Source organism: Schistocerca gregaria, chromosome X, assembly GCF_023897955.1.
Source record: "Schistocerca gregaria isolate iqSchGreg1 chromosome X, iqSchGreg1.2, whole genome shotgun sequence".
NCBI classification, from domain to species: Eukaryota; Metazoa; Arthropoda; class Insecta; order Orthoptera; family Acrididae; genus Schistocerca; species Schistocerca gregaria.
In genome coordinates, this window is record NC_064931.1 from 183,546,047 (window position 1) to 183,566,441 (window position 20,395).

The 20,395-nt window shown below is 40.0% G+C and overlaps 1 protein-coding gene across 6 annotated transcripts in view; it reads right to left on the reverse strand.

Moving 5' to 3' along the window:
- The window catches only part of LOC126299140 (uncharacterized), a 159,942-nt gene that overhangs the window by 89,992 nt on the left and 49,555 nt on the right, over positions 1–20,395 (reverse strand). For all 6 annotated transcript variants that reach the window (XM_049990905.1, XM_049990903.1, XM_049990907.1 and 3 more), the window contains 2 exons: positions 14,455–14,665; positions 14,235–14,374 (listed from right to left, as the gene is read on the reverse strand). In XM_049990905.1, coding sequence (XP_049846862.1) covers positions 14,235–14,374; positions 14,455–14,665 — 351 coding nt within the window. The remainder of the gene's footprint in view (positions 1–14,234; positions 14,375–14,454; positions 14,666–20,395) is intronic.

Genomic DNA, 20,395 nt, shown 5'->3' on the forward strand with positions numbered 1-20,395 from the left:
TGAGCACTATGTGACTTAACATCTATGGTCATCAGTCCCCTAGAACTTAGAACTACTTAAATTTAACTAACCTAAGGACATCACACAACACCCAGCCATCACGAGACAGAGAAAATCCCTGACCCTGCCAGGAATCAAACCCAGGAATTCACAGTGCCAGTCTATCATGAGGCAACAGTGTAGCTCTCAGCAAGTACATGTCGTTGAGTCCAGACAACCATGGATGGCACCTACTCAGGCAGAATATTTCCGCTCTGTAGAAGACTCCTGCTGTAGTCTACAGACAGATGAACAAGTTGTTTTTCCAGTCAATGGTGGCTCAGAAGACAAGGTTTCAATAAGACACAGGAGCATCAGTTTCTCTCACCAATAAGGACACTTATGAAATAATTGATAGCCCATATTTACAGAAACTGATAAATGTTTGGTTTGCATATAACGGATATAAAATACCAGTACTTGACATTTGCAGTTTGCCGTAAGTTTTGGTGAAGTTACAAAATGTTTCATTTCATGTACTATGTTCTAGAAACAGCGCAAACTTTTTTTTTTTTGTTTAGGCTTGTCTCACTTGTTCAATATGTGTGTACAAGACTGTGTTACAACTCAGTATTTCAGTGCCTCACACTGTTTCTGACTTGTGTAGAAAGTACAGTGAACAGTTTGAACCAGGATTAGGAAGACTTAAGGATTTTGATGCACACATTACTGTTAAACATTCCACAGCCAGGATTTTTTCATGCTAGACCTGTCTCCCATGCAATACGGGAGCAGGCTGCTCACAAACTGCAATGTTGGAAAGACAATGGGGTGATATAACCTGTTTCTGCAAGTCAATGGGCATCCCCATTGGTCATTCTCAAAAAGCCATCATGACATTTATACTCGTGTACTGATTTCAAAGCCACAGAAAACCCACAGACTGTTGTGGATTCACTTCCTCTTCCACTACGAGAGGAATCAATGGACAGGGCAGATTCTTTTTCAAGACTGATTTACATGAGGCATACTTGCAGACAAGCAGTCCAAGCAATGTTTTGTGATCAACACTCACCTGAGTTTGTTCCAGTTTGAAAAACTACTGTTTGGAAGCACCTCAGCTGCTACTGTATTTCAGTGGTTCACAGACAAATTAATAGCCGAAGTCCCTTCATGTACAAACTATCTGGACAACATTGTTGTCACCATATTACATGCCTCCTGAACATGTCACAAATTTAGACTGTTTGTTTCAAGTTCTTTCTGCAGCTAGCAAAAGTGTAACAAGGAAATGAATAACTTTAATACTTAGGACATGTTATAAATGCACATGGTATTCACCTGCTATTGTCTGTGAATAAAGATCTCCCAGTGCCCTGTAATGTGAAGGAGCTCCACTCTTTTATACAGAAGATTATATATTACATTAAGTTTATTGCAAAAGCTGAGCAAATTGCAGCTTTGCTAAACCGGCTGCAATGGAAAGGTGTTCTTTTGTGGCCACAACAACTTTGGGACCCATTCAGCAGTTAAAGGATGCATTGTTAAGTCTATGTCATCATCGTCATCTGATTCATTTTGATCTAGTTAAGCCTGTTGTGTTAGCTATGCATGCATCACCTTACAGGACTGGAATTGTGCTCTCCCATAGAATTGGTTCATCTGATAAACCCATTGCTTTTGCCTCGAAAACTCTCAACAAAGTATAGTGAAATTATAGTTAATTTGAAAAAGAGCCTCTCTCCATTATTTATGTTGTTACCACGTTTCACCAATATTTGTACAGTCAGATGTTCTAACTGATTGCAGATAATCGGCCTTTAACAATTTTGTTCAATCCTTGCAAGCCTCTCCCACCATAGACAGTACAAAAACTGCAACATTGGGCACTGTTACTGTGTAAATTATCAATACAAGTTGTTATAAATGCCCACTACACAACATACAGTGATTGCTCGTCTTCATTACTAGTCTGTACCAACATGGCATTTGCATCTTCTGAGGAGTCATGTTATCAAACTGACACTCAGAATTTTGAAATTCTTTAAAATTTTCCTCTCGACTTTCAGCATAATGTTGGACCAACTGCTTGTGACCCAGCTCTTCAAGTTATTTTGCAATATGTCTGCCATGGGTGGCCACACAGTTTGAAAGAAAGGTGAAGGCTGTACCCACAGATGGAATAGTTTACAGTGCATTGAAGTCTGCCTCCCCTCCCCAGCACTTTAGAGAGAAGACCCAAAAGTAAACAAAATTTCAGAACCCATCTAACACTGGCATCATTGTCAGACAGGATTGTGGACAGATTTCCAGCAAAACCAATGGCTGTTTATGTACCACACATGTAGCCAAAATATGCTGAATCAAACGTGGCACATCACAAATTTCACAGAGTGGCGGATCATCCTGCTGGAGGAGGGAACTGTTAAAAGGCTTTGTCCTACGTGCAGTCTGGTGAGTAGCACTTCCTTCCATTGGTGAGATTGGCATGACGTCCGTCATCATGCCTGCGTGGTCAATTTGAGTGACTGCACTTTGTTCTCCACCACCTCCAAACATTCAGTTTCCCAATTATGCATGATCAACTGTCAGATAATGAGATGATGGACTGCATGGGTATGGCATATTGACAAACACCATCCCTGCATACTACTTTGGCTGCTTTGTTGAATATGTCATTTCTCTGTACCCTGATGTGTCTAGGTACCCAGCAAAAGACCAACACCTCGTCAGTGTATTGTAGATGAGGTAAGAGGTCATGAACAAGCTGAATAAACTGGTCTACTGGATACATCTGGTGGACCACTTCTAGCGCACTGAGCGAGTCAGAATAGACTAGAAGCCTTGTATTGTAATGTCTGTGAATCCATTCCAATGCCGCCATAATACCAGCATCATAGTATGTAGACTGTTATGGAAGTTGCACTTTGAAAACAACTCATCGAAATCAACTGAGGGCATTCTGTTGGTGAGATCCATCCATAAAACAAAGACAAAGAGTGTACTTAAAATTGAAGTAAACAAGAGTTGTAAAAACTTAATATTGAGTACAATTTCTCTCCTACAGCATTAAGCTCAAAATCACTTTCGGCCTCTAAAGGCACCAATTTGTTCCATCCTTGGCAATGCATTCAGAGGACTGATATAAGCAATTCCTTGAAACTATCAAGTAGCACATATCCTAAATGGTTTGGTTGCATGGGACTGATTCCTAGACAGCCACTCAAAGGTGTTGGATTGCTGCACTGAATGCCAATGACAGACCATGTTGAGATTTTCAGGGCCTGTTGAGTCAGATAGAGGCATGGTGAAATCCAGAACAGTAGTTCACCTGCCTCTGCACACAGACTCTAAACTGTGCTGGTACGATAGGGTCCATTTGATATTCGAATGGCCTCATGATGGACAGTGTCTAAAATCTTGAGGTAGGAAAAACAGGCTGAACCACAGACCACACTGCCAAAACCAAAATGTGATCTGAGAAATCCCCTATGAAGCTGCAGGAGACAAGACCTGTCAGCTCACTTTGCCTTTCCACTACGGCATTTCAAAATATTCAATGATTTGAAGTAGGCGTTTCAGGTGGCAGGACACAATTACCTAAAAACGTAAAATATTATGAGCTCTGGTTGCTTAAAACTTCAATGAGTGTGGTTAAAATTAACACTCTTAGTCTTCTCTGGTTGCCCAAGCTTCCAGCCTCCTGATGGTCATCTGTAGTTATCTCATTGTCTTCGTAATACTGGAGGAAGGGTAGAACATTGCTAAGTCATCCACAAACAAAAAGCATTTAACAGGGCTTTGAACAACAGAAGATATTTCATTAATAGCAATTGCAAACCATATAACTGAGTACATTGCCTTGGAGGACCCCATTCTCCTGAACGCAGCAATCTGACATGGCATCACCAACGTGATATCAAAGCATGTAGTCCCCACTCATGAAGCTGGTGAAGGACGCTTTATCTCTAAGTCGTGACACACTGTTTCAAGGTCAAGAAATACACCTGCCAAATAGTTTCGGCATAAGAAAAATTCCTGTATTGCAATTTCCAGTAGAATTAAGTTATCAAGGACTGAACAGTAACACCTGTAATTGCACCAAGAATGGTACAGGTAACTTTGAGATTCGAGGAGTTCTTAAAACCTACATCTAATTACAGTCTACAAATAAAACATAAAACTGTAGTGCCTATCTGCAACTCTGCACCTTCACTATATGATGAGTAGCAACTATCCTTTTCATAATATTGTTGAATAGAGCATAAAATGCTCATCACATACAGTGGCATAAAACAATATCTAGATTAAATATACAGAACCATACTACTGTGCACCTATAATCAAGTAACAGAATGCTTAAAACATACCAAATAAGTCTCTTGTAGCAAAAAAAAGTCAGCGACTATGGAATGCCACCTTACCACATAAATTGTACTCCCAAAAGAAACTTCTTATCCAGATTAAAAGCTATTGTCAAATCACAGTTGACTGTCATTCATAGTTTACTACTGAAAACTGACGCACCGGTAGCATAACACCTGTCATCAACATTAGGTGTCAGTTTTTGATGTGTACAAATTTACATTATTGACAGAACAGTCCCTATCGCCAGTCAATTTATTTATATACCTTAAATGACTTTGTTGTCTAAATGTAAAACCCAGAATAAAATTACAATGATAAAGCTTCCAACCACTTTTATACAGCATTACTACTTTTTTATAAATTACTCTGGTATCAAATAACAGTGGCCACACAACACTGACCTAATGAAAATGAATGTAAAATTTTCTTTTCTTTTTCACCTATTCTTATTTGAATCACACAGTCTAATCAGTAAGTCACTAAAAAGCGATTATTAACACACTGTCACATATGGAAGTCTTGAAACTCAAACTGATCACTAGACCCGTAAGACCTCTGCCATATTGGACTTCTTTTGTGAAACCAGCAAAAGATCCATCATATTTTAAAGTCCGACTGTTCATTAAGCAGCTTATCTGGCTCTTATTCTTGCTCTCATACATCTCAAGTTCCTCTAAAATTTCAAACTTTTAAGCCTTTAGGGGCAGTAGTCTATTTCTTCATTGTCTTCTTTATGCTACCAGCTACGTAATCCTCATTATGTAAATGCTGGACAAAAGCTATCCTGTTATCAAAATTAGCATGCTCCTTGAACCTAGCTGTGAAGTATCTACCTGTTTGGCTGGATTACAATTTATCGCTTCTATTGATTGAAATGTGGAATCTGCGATAAAATTTACATCAGCCAGATGGGTATATGTTTCAAAAGCCAAGATCAGAGAGCATATTGATTCTGCTAACAGGATGGCTTTTGGTCAACATTTGGGTAATGAGGGTCGCATCGACAGTAGCATAGAGAAGATGGAGATATTGCAAGTTGCCCTTAAAGATTGAAATTTTAGAGGAACTTGGGATTTATAAGAACAAGTTAAAGGGGCTCGATAACTTGCTTAATGAACAGTCAGACTTTAAATACAATGGGTATTTTGCTCTCCCTCTCCCTTTTTTTCAAAACAGTAGGCTATCATGGCCAACATTTTCTGGGTGTACTGATCAGTTTGGATTGCGTATGACAGTGTACGTATAGTTAAGGCTTTTTAGTGACTTACTGAGGAGAATACGAATCAAGTAAAGATCAGTTTAAGTTCCACTGCAACAAAGAAGGCTATGGATGCCAAAGGCTAGCGATGATTGTCCCAAGAGGTAGAGGGAACATTAAATGGTGCTCGGCTCTCCAGTTGATCCATTTGGGTATCAATATCCTCGAAAGTAAAATCACAATCAAATAGGGAGAATACTCATCAATCCAAAAGTTTAGCTGCTACTTTCTTCGATTTCAAAGAACTTTTTGTGTGGAGCACGCACCACCGGGTAAACACAGGACATGTCGGACGACAGACCAACGACAACTGACAGCAACCGACAATGAGTGACACAACAAGGAAGAGAAACAACAGAGGCTTGTGGAAACCACAACACCAAACGTAAATCCACTCGGAACCAGAGGCATGCAAATGTTAACAACGAGCAACAACCAGAACGCATTACCGCCGAGATAGAAACGAAATCCAGAGCGCGTACCAGACTGACTGGACTAGGGCTGAGCGGGTCCCTATATATGAAACTGGAGGGAGCGGCTATTGGCCGCTGTCTGCACATGGCATAGCGGTGGCGCCCTCGCTGCGCGAGAGTCGCTGCGCAGAATAGCCGCTGCGGAAGCTGAGCCCTCTATGGGCTGACCACATCCATTTGTTCTGGCTCGTGTTCGACTTCCGCAGCAGAAGGTACTAGACTAGGTTTTCCAGTGACCCTGTTTCTCTTTTTATTAACAGTCATCTTCATATCTGTGGTAGATTATTTCTTCATGCATGGTCCACTGCTGTGAAATATTTACTGCTTATGGTGGTTCTTGTAGGTATCAGCAACAATGGTTTTTGTATGTATCAGCAACAGTATCATAAAGAGCCCGTTCAATTGCGTACATTTAGCTACATGTACAACGCATTGTTGAATTTGAAATATTAATAACATAAAATTAGACTGCACAATTCTTAGTATTGTAGAAGGGGTCTTTCATATTTAGCAAATTGTTCTTAATGACATATATACCTTGTACTAATTACATGCAGGAGTTTAAGCTTCTTGTTTTTAAAGATACAAAATGTGCAATGAAAAGAATGAGCATATCCTCCAGGTCTCTAACCTATGGAACACTGTTTTTTGTAAACTAAATTTCTCTAAATGAGGACTTTCTGGATATTTCATTGAGCTTATGATAAAGTTTGTTTGCTGATGTGCTTTCAGAGGTAGCCTTTTGCTTAACCAACTTCAGTTTGATTTTGTTGTCGACTTTGTAAGAGTGCACATTTGTGATTCATGTAGAAGAGGTGTCTTCCTGCCCAATAGACAAAATATACATGGGCATATCACTTCAAATCTTCTGAAAAAAAGTTTCCAACTACATAATATTATTTTCTTTGATGAATTCCTCACTTTTGTGTATGTAGCCATATGCTTGCATTGTCACTAAAACATTGTCTTTGCATCTGCTTTAGGCCTTATTGCTTGGCTGCTGCTTCCTATTCGTATCTTCCCTATGCTGATCTTGAGGTAATTTACTGTTTTTTTAACATTCCATTTCTAACAATTTATTCCTATCATGGCCCAACACAATTTTTGCATTTGTATGAAGTCTTTCTACATCAGATCTATTTCTCTGTAGCTTCTATTATTTGTTATATAGTGTTCTGCTTACTTCGTTTGCATTGCAATGAATTAGTTTCTCACTATATGTGTTACACGTCTTAAAACCTAGTAAATAATATAAATTATTTTGACTACAATCCACATACAAGGACACATACTACTGGCTACTGTTAAATGTAAGGTTAGCAGTTGTTTGTTTCACATGTGTGTTACTTTATGCAACTTTTCTCCTTGTTTATCCACAGATGTTCTGCTTTTTGTTTGATTAATTTTTTAGAAGCTAATTTCACTATTATGTAGTATGCAATGAGATTACAGTAACAACACTATTTATTGTACTGGATGATTCAAAAAGAATGAACAGATTTCAATTGTTATTCCTGACAAACTATGAAAGATAGAAACCACCTGTCACTGGATAGAGGAAGGTTCAAACTTTTGTGTTTGCACAGACAATATATTGTACACTCAACATCAGCATCATGGCTTGCTCAAGAAACATTGAAATGGTAGTCCATTTCATTCCACATGCCAATCAACACGTCCATGTTTAAAAACTTAACTTCCAACAATTCGATTTCTCAGCTCCTTAAGAGTAGCTGCCATGGGTGGGACAAAGACACTTATGTAACCCTACAGAAAAAAATAAAATAATAACAGAAAGTGTGAGGTCTACTGACCTGGGAGGCCAAAAGCAATGAACAAGATCTTGTTGTCTACATCTTCCAATCAAACATTGCGGGGTGGTGGTGTTAGGATATTGCTGCACCTCAAGGTGAAAGTGAGGGAGGGCATTGTTTTACACAAAAATGGAATCACTAGAATCTTCATGAAGTTGTGGAAACAACCAATTTTGCGATACGTCCAGGTATGAAATTAATGTCACAGTTTACTCCACAAAAAGAAAGAAGTTCAGAAACTCTGTGGACAGAAATGACACAAAACACATTCAGTTTCAGCGAGTCCCTCATGTTCAACGATGATCCAGGATTTTCTGACCTCCAAATTCTTACATTATGACAGTTTACTTTACCCGTTAGATGAAAAGTCTATTTGTCCATAAAGATGAGTCATTCGGAAAAAGTGCTCCCTGCCATATTCTAGATAACTGAAATGCAAAATTTGCACCTTCTGTTAAGGTCACCAGGACCCAATTGCTGCAGTAACTGCAACTTGTAAGGCTTCATACGCAGGCATCATTTCAATTCACACCACATCATTGTTTGAGGGAGTTGAAGCTCCTGGCTTGCATACCTTGTGGACTTCCGACAGCTGTGTGTAAACACATCTCAGATACGCTGGGCATTTTCACCAAACATGCGTGGCCGACCAGTCCTATTCCCTTTGCAGATGCAGCCAACTTCTAACAATTTTGTATGCCAGTCATAAATCTACTTTTACAGAGGTAGCTTCTTGCTGAATTGATGGTGGAACGCTTGTTGCAATTGGGCAATGACATGACTTCATACAAATTCAAATGCATAAATTGATTCTTCTTGTGGTGTATTCACCATGTCGCTACAAAAAAATAACAGCACAGCTGTGTCAAAACTTTGAACCTTCCCCTATCCAGTAACATGCACAACGTATTTCTATCTTTTATAGTTTGTCTGTAATCAACAATTGAAATCTTTTTTGTATCAACTGGTATTTAAAATATGGGATAATAATGACTATACCGACGGCCTCAGCAGTTTAGTTCCATAGGAACTTAGCACAAATTTCCAATAATGACTATGTTGAAACAACTTTGACATATGTGCAAATTATATTTATAAAAAGATCTTCTGATAGTACCTGTACCATCTCTGTACTAAAGATTTCACTGTTAAGCTAAAGAAACTGAAAATTATGGTTTAACGTCCTGTTGAGGTTATTAAACACAAAGCAGAAATTCAGATAGGGCAAGGATGGAGAAGGAAATCAGTCATGTCCTTTGAAACAAAATAAAAAGCAGAAGCAAAATTATTGGCATTTGAAAGAAGATTAGGATTTAACAGCCCACTGACAGAGTCAATAGAGACTGAGCACACGTTTAAATTGGGGAAGGATGGGGAAGAAATCAGCTACTTCCATTTCAAAGCAACCGTCACAGCATTTGCCTGGCAATTTATGGAAATCACAGAAAATGAAAACCCGGATGGCTGAGCGGGGATTTGAAACACTGTTCACTCGAATGCGTGTCAAGCCTTTCCACTGTATGACCTTTCTCAAACTGGGATTAAAATTTTGAAGAAAAAAAGAATACTATTTCTATTCAGACAATGACCACAGTCATCAATACTGCAAATCCAAGGGAGGATTACAAATTACAGTTACTTGTACCTTTCCTTCAGAATTAGTTTTTCTTATACATCACCACAATTTCAGCACACTATCTTGAAACACTCAACAGCCCCACTTTAATTAGTACTGAAATTAACAAATTAATCACATTTGTTACTCTGTTTTTCCTCCAACTAGCTCCCCTATTTCTCCAGCATGTACGTTTTAGGCTTCAAGGATTTCGGTCGCTTTGATACTGTCGCTGAAATCTTATTTTAACAATGCATTTTTCACAAAAAGATATTTAATTTTCTTTATAAGGTTTTAATCTACGTTGCACATGGTACTTCTTAATACACCACTATAAAATAATCTCTCCATTTCATACACAGATGGTTCCTGAGAATTTTTTTAGGGCTCTAGAAGCTGTAAGTAATATAATATGTTCTCCTGTTCTCATACATTCTCTAATACAGCACTATCTAGGAGACTGGGAGATGTTTATTTACTGAACTCTGAACTGGTCCTATGCAGTGACTTTCTATTTCTTATCATTGAGTATGCTTCAGTTCCCTGATGTGTCTCATCATTTCCACACATTCAAGCAAGAATTCCTATATATGTCACTAACATTTTGAAAGGAATCTCTCCACAATCAAACTACAGTTTCCCAGTAACCTTAGGAAAGGTACGTAATGGTTTCATTTCATTTCATCTTACATCAGGGTGGCCAAGGATTTGGCTCCCGAGCCATGCCCTGGCACGAGTGCCACAGAGTTAAACCAGGCTGGCATATTTCCCCCACCACCACACTACGCTGTCTGGCAGTGTGGAGGGGGAAGAAGGGGCAACTGCAAATGTGCCGCATTTGAATGGTAGTGCAGCTGCACAACATATCACTTAATTTTATATTTCATACTTCTCAATAACACAGACCAAAAACAAAACAAATCTTCAGAATTACTTGATTGTTTTTGAAGCACTGAAGACATGTTCTAATTTTTATCTGGCTCAAGCTGTAGGTGTATGGGCAGATGCAGACAATTTCACAGATTTTCGAACTCAGGTTGCCATATAATCAGGACGTATTTAGTTTTGTAATCAAAGAAACTTCTTTCACACAAATGTTGATTGAAATATTGTAGCACTTTTGGAACCCCATCATGGAAATGCGGAAACTCTACCTTAGGAAAGCAATTTGTATATCCTAGATTGTTTTAACATTAAAGGTATTTGCTTTGAAACAGTAATTGCGTTTGAGATCAAGCAGTTACTTCTGCACATGCTTACTTTCAAATGACATGGTAAATGGTCCTGCAAACAGTTTGAAAATGTAAGATTGGCAGTGTTCTCAAAACGTTTAGGAAACTATCTTTCTAATTCTTTCAAGGCCACAATAAATTATTCAAACCTCGCATCTTCTTTAATGCCAGTGAGCTTAGGGAACTGGACTGCCTTTGTCAAATCTTCTCTCTTCTACAAAAATATTTTCTTTTTAAATGCATCCCCATCAAATCAGAAATAAGTTACCTTGCCATGTCTTCTGTAAGCAGTGTTCAGTCAAGCTGACTTAAAATGCGAGGTGTGCAATCCATTCCATATGTTCTAATTTTCATTACTGCACTCTTTTGTCATTCATAAATTCAACAATAGTAAGTTTTAAATTGAAAAATTATTCCAAACATGCCCCTTGACTTGACAAATGTACAGTGCAGTGATATATGAAGCTTCCATGCTTTTTGTTCAGTTTCACTGAAAACTGACTGTAACTGACAATGGAATAATATGTGCGAATTCCGAAATTTTACTGTTCGTATCACCAATTTCTTTACGTGCTTCACAAGTGCAAATCTAGCACAAAGTGTTTCTTGATGTAGAGAACAATAAATACCATTTGTCAATCATTGCAATTTTTGGTTGTTTCATTGTCAACTAAATCTTTAAATTCTTTCTGCACAATATTGATTGTAATGTAGTTTCTTAGTAAATATACAACATCCACCGCTTATGCAAATTGAGAATTCTCATCCCACTCTTCCGTCACTGTTATTCATTTTTAAAGGACTGTGATGACGAATGACTAGACTCTCTTTTTGTGCAAACAGCCACTGGACGTGTGAATGTCCTCATACCACAAACAATAGCGAAGGGTAAACAGCACTGAGACCTCGATTCTGCCAAACACTGGCCCACCCAAGGCCTGCACATTCAGTCCGCATTAAGTTCGGCAAGCTGTGGCTGGCCCTGTCTTACAATGTTATTCCTATCTATTTATGCAACACCACTGACTATTTTGAAGTAGTGGTTCAGTCTCAGGCTACTAAATATTTACACTTAGTATGTAGGCATGCTATTCCTATTTTGTGTTAAAGGTTTTCCTGTCTATTCCACTGTTATTTATGTACTGTTCCATTTTTACTTTTTCATTGCATTACTGCCACACTCTCAAGTATGTTACTTTCTGTATGTTTCTACTTCAGTCTAGACATGTCACTTCTCTTCCAATGTTGTTTGCAAACATTGTAACTTCTTTGGTGATAATACTCAGTAAATGTCTGAAGATGGCCTTCTAAGCCGAAAACCGGTTAACAATAAAAGTAATATTGTAGAAAAAAAGCAAACAGGTGCTTTTCATTTATAATAATGTTGTTCTACTAAGAACTGAGAGAATATTCTGTTAAAATGACAGCTAAATCGGTCAAGTCTTTGTGCTTATGCTGTAATGCTGTTCAACAGAAAATGTTTGGTGCCCAACGATTATGCAGTGGAGTAACAGGTGAAAATTACCCTCCTCCTCCTCGAAAAAGCACTGAGATTCCACTCATTTTCAAACACTTGTGACAAATATGTCACCAGACTGATTCTTTGTGTATCTCCCACAGCAATAGCTACTGCACCTTTGAACTTCATTTAAATCAAGAGCAAATAGCAAGAGAGAAACAGCACTGCCACTATAATTATCCTGAATTGAATGTTGTGCTAACCAAAAAATGTTGCACCAAATGCCAGAAGAAACATTGTAGTATTGCACTGTTAAATTTAAATGATATGCCAAGAAGGGATGAGCAACATTGAGATGGACTTAAGAAAGGCCTTTGATTGTGTAAATCATGGAATTCTTTTAGATAAGCTAAATCATTATGGTTTGAGGGGAGCAATGCACAAATGGTTTAATTCATACTTAACTGGAAGAATGCAGAAAGTTGAAATAAGTGGTTCATGTAATGTTAAAACAACAGCTGATTCCTCAAACTGGGGGCTATCAAGTACGGGGTCCCACAGGGTTTGGTCTTAGGTCCTTTACTGTTCTTGATATACATTAATGACTTACCATTCCATATTGAAGAAGATGCAAAGTTAGTTCTTTTTGCTGATGATACAAGTATAGTAATAACATCCAAAAACCAAGAACTAAGTGATGTAATTGTAAATGATGTTTTTCACAAAATTATTAAGTGGTTCTCAGCAAATGGACTCTCTTTAAATTTTGATAAAACACAGTATATACAGTTCCGTACAGTAAATGGCACAACTCCAGTAATAAATATAGACTTTGAACAGAAGTCTGTAGTTAAGGTAGAATTTGTAAAAATTTGTAAAAATTTGTAAAAATAAAGTACTAACAAAATGTCAATTTTCAAAATTTTTAGATGTGTCCATTGAGGAGAGGTTAAACTGGAAGCAACACATTTATGGTCTGCTGAAACGTCCAGTTCAGCTACGTATGCTATTAGGGTTATTGCAAATTTTGGTGATAAGAATCTCAGTAAATTAGCTTACTATGCCTACTTTCATTCACTGCTTTCGTATGGCATCATATTCTGGGGTAATTCATCGTTGAGTAGAAAAGTATTCATTGCTCAAAAACGTGTAATCAGAATAATTGCTGGAGCCCACCCACGGTCATCCTGCAGACATCTATTTAAGGATCTAGGGATCCTCACAGTATATATATTCACTTATGAAATTTGTTGTTAATAATCCAACCCAGTTCAAAAGCAATAGCAGTGTGCATAGCTATAACACCAGAAAGGATGATCTTCACTATGCAGGCTTAAATCTGACTTTGGCACAGAAAGGGGTAAATTTTGCTGCCACAAAATTCTTTGGTCACCTACCAAACAGCATTAAAAGACTGACAGATAGTCAACCAACATTTAAAAATAAATTAAAAGAATTTCTAGATGACAACTCCTCCTACTCATTGGCTGAATTTTTAGATATAAATTGAGGGAGGGGTAAAAAAAAAGGAACCTAACTTAAACATTAGTGTCATGCAATATTTTGTGTAATGTAATATCGTGTACAGACATCTTTCATTAACCTGACACGTTCCACATCATTACGAAGTGTCGTATTCATGATCTATGGAACAAGTATTAATCTAATCTAATCTGCTAAAAATATCTGCTATGGTCTAGTACTTGTGTTCTTGATGTCACTGCAGCTGCTTTCATTTTGAGCTTCTATGACCTTCTGTACAATCTAGATAAACCTTCATCTCCACAGACTGATGACTACACCCACAAGTTAACCACATTAAGAAGTCAGTAGAAGTGCCTTTCAGTATGTGTAGTAGCTTCTTTGTTTCTAGAGATGGCTACTTGTTCTCTCTCTCTCTCTCTCTCTCTCTCTCTCTCTCTCTCTCTCTCTCTCTCTCACGCATGTGACGGGACGGGAGAGGACAGGAGTGAGGACTGGTTATTGAAAGAAACTATTAAACTTTGATAAGCCAAGACAAAACACGAAGTTAATACTTTGAAATGGCTTCTTGAGCTGCTTTTTCAGTCTCAGGATCCAATGTTTCATCAAAAATTACGCTCTCACTTTCATCAAAATCACAGGATTTCAATGATGAGATATCAGTTTCTCTGTTGACATCAGCTCTCGTTTTTCCCTGAAAAAGTTAATTTAGTTAATTAGCTAATTTCCTTGTATGCTTTCATTAACTTACTCTATATAAATTATATGACTCACAGTGCTTTTGAAAAGAGAAGGGCTGCATACTGGATATCTCAGCCTGTCCACATAGCTGATATAGAATGGGTTTCTAATGGAACGATCAAATGAGGTTCTTGAAAAATCCTCTGAGGAACAGCCAGTAACTTCTGCACATCCACTGTCTTCTGAAGGACTGCTCAGGTCTTTAGTTTGTGAATATTTATTCATCTCTTGGACCATGCCAAACCTAAAAGTAATCAACTATTAGCATTCCATAATATTTTAGGACTCTTGTCAGTTAAGACAACATACACTCAAACAAAATAAAAATGAATAAAAAGAATAACAGCCATTCTTAATTGGGAAACACAAATTCAAAGTGAAATCTTTGATATACATATTTTTTCATATTTACTAATAAACTATTTACCAAGATGTGGACATCAGGAGCTTTGAAAAACAATATGAGAAATGGATGCCAATAAAATGCTTATTTATAATGAAGAACCTGCAGCTGTCAACACATTGTGTATCTGATGCCACTGACACAATAACCATTTGCTTCATTACACATGCGTATCACAGTGGCAATGAGAAATTCTAAATACCTTATTTCATACTGGAAGGCAATACTTTGCCTTCAGACAGTTTCAATTGATTTACGGATAAGTAAGATAGATTTTTTCAATGTAAGATGAAAGAGAGACCGAAATTTGATATTAAGCTAAGGCATCTTCGATACTTTTTAAGTGACTGGAAGACATAATTCATCTATCACAATCAAATTCAAGCTGTCATAAATGAAACTAAGAAGCTTGTAATAATACGCAAATAATTGTTGGGTTAGCAATCAGACTTCACATTGATGCAGGGAAGGAGCAGAGCCTATCAAAAAAAGAAGTGTAATTTCATCTACATTTAAAAACAACAAACAAGCTCGAGCAGCTAAAACTGAATGTAACTGATTTTAAGATAAAGAAAGAGTTTATGTTTTTGAACCCACAGTCATGCTTATATATACAGTGAATGTCTGAAGGTTAATGAATCTATGGAATATAAAAGCATATGTCACACCTTAAGAGATATTAATTGACCAAAAGCTAAACATTTACTTGAAACAATATGTTAGTACATTAAATACCCACAAAATCATCCTTCCCAGACTAGATATTGCTGGTTTGGGCTACGCTCTTCCCTTCCTCATTATTAATGTGGCACCACAATGAGCTGACTGAAACATTGTGGAATGGAAAAATATGCACACTTGCCATGTGTAACATGTGGATACGCATCCTTTTCAGTGTATCAGCACAGTAGTAGTCCAAAACCAAAAGCGACAGTAATCACAGTATTGAGAACTTTGCTATGAGCTGTTCCATTCCATTGCATTTTAATGATTTCATAGAAACTTTAAATTTCATCTGCAATGACGAATAAGGGAAATGTATGACCCATAACCCCACCCTCAAGCAACCACTCAGTAAATCAAAATATTCATTAAAGGCTAAGAAGACAGGAGGAACCAGTTGTGTGGAACATAGGCAACGTATCAAATACCGCAGTTCAAGACACAAGTTCATGACTTGTAGAAAATAAACTTGTACTACAGCACACGAAGACTCAGTTTTTACAGTTTTTAAGACACAATTCAACTAAAACTGAAATTTGGTTATACAGAACGGGCATACGATCAGTGAGTCTGAAAAACTCAAATTTCCATGTTGCAAATAGACAGTAAGCTGTTGTAGAGAGCCAAAGTTCAGAATATTATTCAGTAACTTAATGCTGCTCTATATTTATTGTTAGAACTGTGTCAAATAAATGGTAGTCCAATACAAAAATTAATCTCTTTGCTTGTTTTCATTTGATTATGACATATGGTATTATATTCTGGAATAGCTCTTCCATTCACAAAGGGTATTTTTGGCTCAGATACAGGTAGTTTGAGCAATATGTGGTGTAAGCTCGTGAGCCTCTTGTCGACTCCTGTTCAGAAGTCTGGGAATTCTGTCATTGGCCTCTCAACATGTATTTTCTTTAATGTCATTTGTTGTTAATAATATTAGCTTGTTCCCAAGAGTTAGTAGCTTTCACACAGTTAATACTAGTCAGGAATGCCATCTGCATTTGAATCACACCTCCATGACTCTTGTAGAAACGCATGCAGCATTCTGCTGCGTCCATCTTCATTAAGTTGTCATATGAACTATCAAGTCTTTAATTCTGCCAATATTATGCGAAGGAAAGTTGCCACTCACCATATAGCGGAGACACTGAGTCACAGATAGGCACAACAAAAAGACACTCACAATTATAGCTTTCGGCCGTTAAGACCTTCACACACACACACACACACACACACACACACACACACACGACTACAGTCTCAGGCAACTGAAACCACACTGTGAGCAGCAGCACCAGTGCATTACGGGAGTGGCAATTGGGTGGCAGTAGGGAGGAGGAGGCTGGAGCAGGGAGGGGGGAGGGATAGTATGGTGGACGCAGTGGACAGCAAAGTGCTGCAGGTTAGACTGAGGGCAGGGGAGAGGTCGGGGAGGGGGAGGGGGGGTAGCTGAAAGGAAATGAACTGAAAAGACTGGTTGGTTGGAGGTTGGTTTGTTTAAAGGCGGGACAAGGGACCAAACTACAAGGTCATTGGTCCCTTGTTCCCAATAAAACAATGCCACAACTGTGAGAATAAAATGGACGAAATATATAACACAAAACGGAAGGAAAGGAAAAGCCATAAGAATGAAGGGAAGGCAACAAACACTAAAAGCAACAAAAGAGGACAAGAAAAAAACAGACGCTAGAAACAGACGAGAGTAAAACATGAAAGCAGATTACAGTGGCTGGCCAACCACGAGAATAAAAAGGGAAAGCGAACAACTCTGCAAATAATAAAACCTCCACCCTAAAAGCAGTAAAGTGGAGGAGAAAGAGGGACAAAGGACATGCACTAAAACCTACATAGAAGTATAAAACCTACTCTCATGCATAAAATGTGAAACTGAAGCTGCTGTGGAGGAATTGTCGCCCAACACCGAAGGCAGGGTGCTATGAAAGTTAAGTCTGCCGCAGAGCGGCTAAAAGTGGGCAGTCCAGCAAGAGGTGGATGACTGTCATTTGGGAGCTATAGCGACACTGAGGTGGGACCTCGCGATGGAGTACGTAACCATGCATTAGCCACGTATGGCCGATGTGGAGTCGGCAGAGAACAACTTATTCCCTGCGAGAGGCCTGCATGGAAGACTTCCACACATCCATAGTCTCCTTAATGACACGCAGTTTGCTGTCCGTGTTGTTATGCCACTCCGTCTCCCAAAGCCGGAAAACCCTGCGGTGTAAGACAGAATGCAGGTCAGCTTCGGAGATGCCTATCTCCAGAGGCGGTTTCTGCATTGCCTGTTTGGTCAGCCTGTCAGCAAGTTTGTTGCCGGGGATTCCGACGTGTCCTGGGGTCCACACAAACACCACGGAACGGCGGGACAGTTCCAGGGCATAGATGGACTCCTGAATGGATGCTACCAGAGAGTGGCAAGGGTAGCACTAGTTGATAGCTTGTAGGCTGCTCAACAAGTCAGTACACAGGAGACATGACTCGCCAGGGCATGAGTGGATGTACAAAAGAGCACGAGGTATGGCCACCAGCTCTGGAGTGAAGACACTTCAGCCAACTGGCTAGGAGTGCAGCTGAATATGTCATCCACGAATAATGTGAAGCCTATGTGACCATCAGTCATTGAGCCGTCAGTGTAAACCACTTCAGAGTCCCGGAACACGTCAAGAATCAAGAGGAAGTAATAGCAGAGAGCGGCGAGGTTAACGGAGTCCTTAGGGCCATGGAAAGGTCCAGTCGAAGCTGTGGCTGAGGCACACACCATGGAAGCATATGTGAACAGACCGCAAGTAGAGGTGGTAAAGGGAAGGACTCCAGACTAGAGAGAAGGGACCGCACACAAACCGCAATTGTTAGCCCCGGCTGGGCCGCCGATGTGGGAGATGGACTGCTGCAGGCTGGAAAAAGAGACGGTAATTCAGATGTTCAGGGCAACTAGGAATGTGTGCTGCATAACTGGTGAGCAGTTGCACACGTCTCATCTGCAATGGAGGGACACCAGCCTCCACCAATACGCTGGTCACTGGACTCTAATCTAACCCCACAGTGGTGCACAGGGTCGAGTAAATGCAATGCTGAATGCCCTGCTGAAACACAAACCAGACTCCCATAGTCAATTCGGGATTGGGCAAGGGCTCTGTAGAGCTGCAGCAGCGTGCAGTGACCTGCCCCCAATTGGTGTTGCTCAGGCAACGGAGGGCATTGAGATGCTGCCAGCACCTCTGCTTAAGCTGATGAAGATGAGGAAGCCAAGTCAATCAAGTGATTAAAACCAGTCCTAGGAATTGATATGTCTCCACTACAGTGAGTGGATCGTCATTAAGGTAAAGTGTGGGTTCCGGATGAATGGTACGACGCCGACAGAAGTGCATGACACACAACTTTGTGGCTGAAAACTGGAAGCCGTGTGCTACAGCCCATGACTGCACCTTTTGGCTGACTCCCTGGACGTGCCGCTCAGCAACAACAGTACTGGAGCAGCAGTATGAAAAGCAGAAGTCATCTACATAAAGAGAAGGTGAGATGGAGGGCCCGACAGCTGCTGCTAACCCATTAATGCCCACTAAAAATAGAGACACACTCAATACAAAGCCCTGCGGGACTCCATTCTCCTGGATATGGATGGAACTATGGGAGTCACCAACTCGGACACAGAAAGTACGGAGTGACAGGAAGTTTTGGATAAAAATCAGGAATGGACCTCGGAGACCCCACTCATACAATGGGGCAAGGATATGACGTTGCCAAGTCGTGTCGTATGCCTTACATAAGCCAGAAAAAGACCGCAATCAGGTGCTGCCGTCTGGAAAAGGCTGTTCGGATGGCAGACTCGATTATCAGTGGTAGAGTGACCCTGGTGGAAGCTGCCCTGACATGGAGCCAACAAGCCACGTGACTTCAGGACCCAACCCAACTGCCGACATACCATACATTCCAGCAGCTTATAAAGAACATTGGGGAGGCTGATGGGCCGATAGCTATCCACATAGGCAGGTTTTTACTAAGTTTGAGCACCGCAATGATGGTGGTGTTCTGTCATTGTGATGGAAAGATGCCATCACACCAGATCCAGTTGAAGATGATGAGAAGGTGTTGCTTGTAGTCAGATGAGACACGTTTAATGCAGTCAGACCCAGGAGCTGTGTTGGGGCAATGTGCAAGGGCACTGAGCAGCTCCCACTCTGTAAATGGGGCATTATAGGATTCGCTGCAGCGTGTAGTGAATGACAGGATGTTCCCTTCCAGCCGCCGTTTGAGTGTGCGAAAGGCTGGAGGGTAATTCTCCAATGCAGAGGCTCGAGCAAATTGCTCGGCAATTAAATTTGCGTCGGTACATAACTCACCACTTATGGTAACACTGGGGAGAGCTGTTGGGGTCTGGGAAAGGTGGCGTGTGGCACCCAATGGTGGAGACTTATCTCTCCCAACACTCCTTCTTCTGTTGTTTGATAAGATGGCGAACACGGGCACGGAGCCGTTTAAAGGCTATGAGGTGTTCCAGGGAAGGTTGCCGATTATGCCACTGTAGAGCTCACCGACGCTCCTTAATTGCTTCAGCGACTTCCGGCGACCACCAAGGCCTGCCTTACACCTCTGGCACCCTAAAGAGCGAGGTATCGCATTTTCTGCCACAGAAATAATTGTTGTAGTCACCTGTTCAAACATCACATCAACGTCACCATGTTGGGGAGATTCAGCGGTGACAGCAGAGGTGAAAGTTCTCCAGTTTGCCTTGTTCAAGGCCCATCTGGGCACATGTCCGTGTGCCTGATGCTGGGGCAGTGACAGGAAGATGCGGAAGTCGTCACTACCGCACAGGTCGTCATGTGCTCTCCAGTGGATAGATGGGGGAAG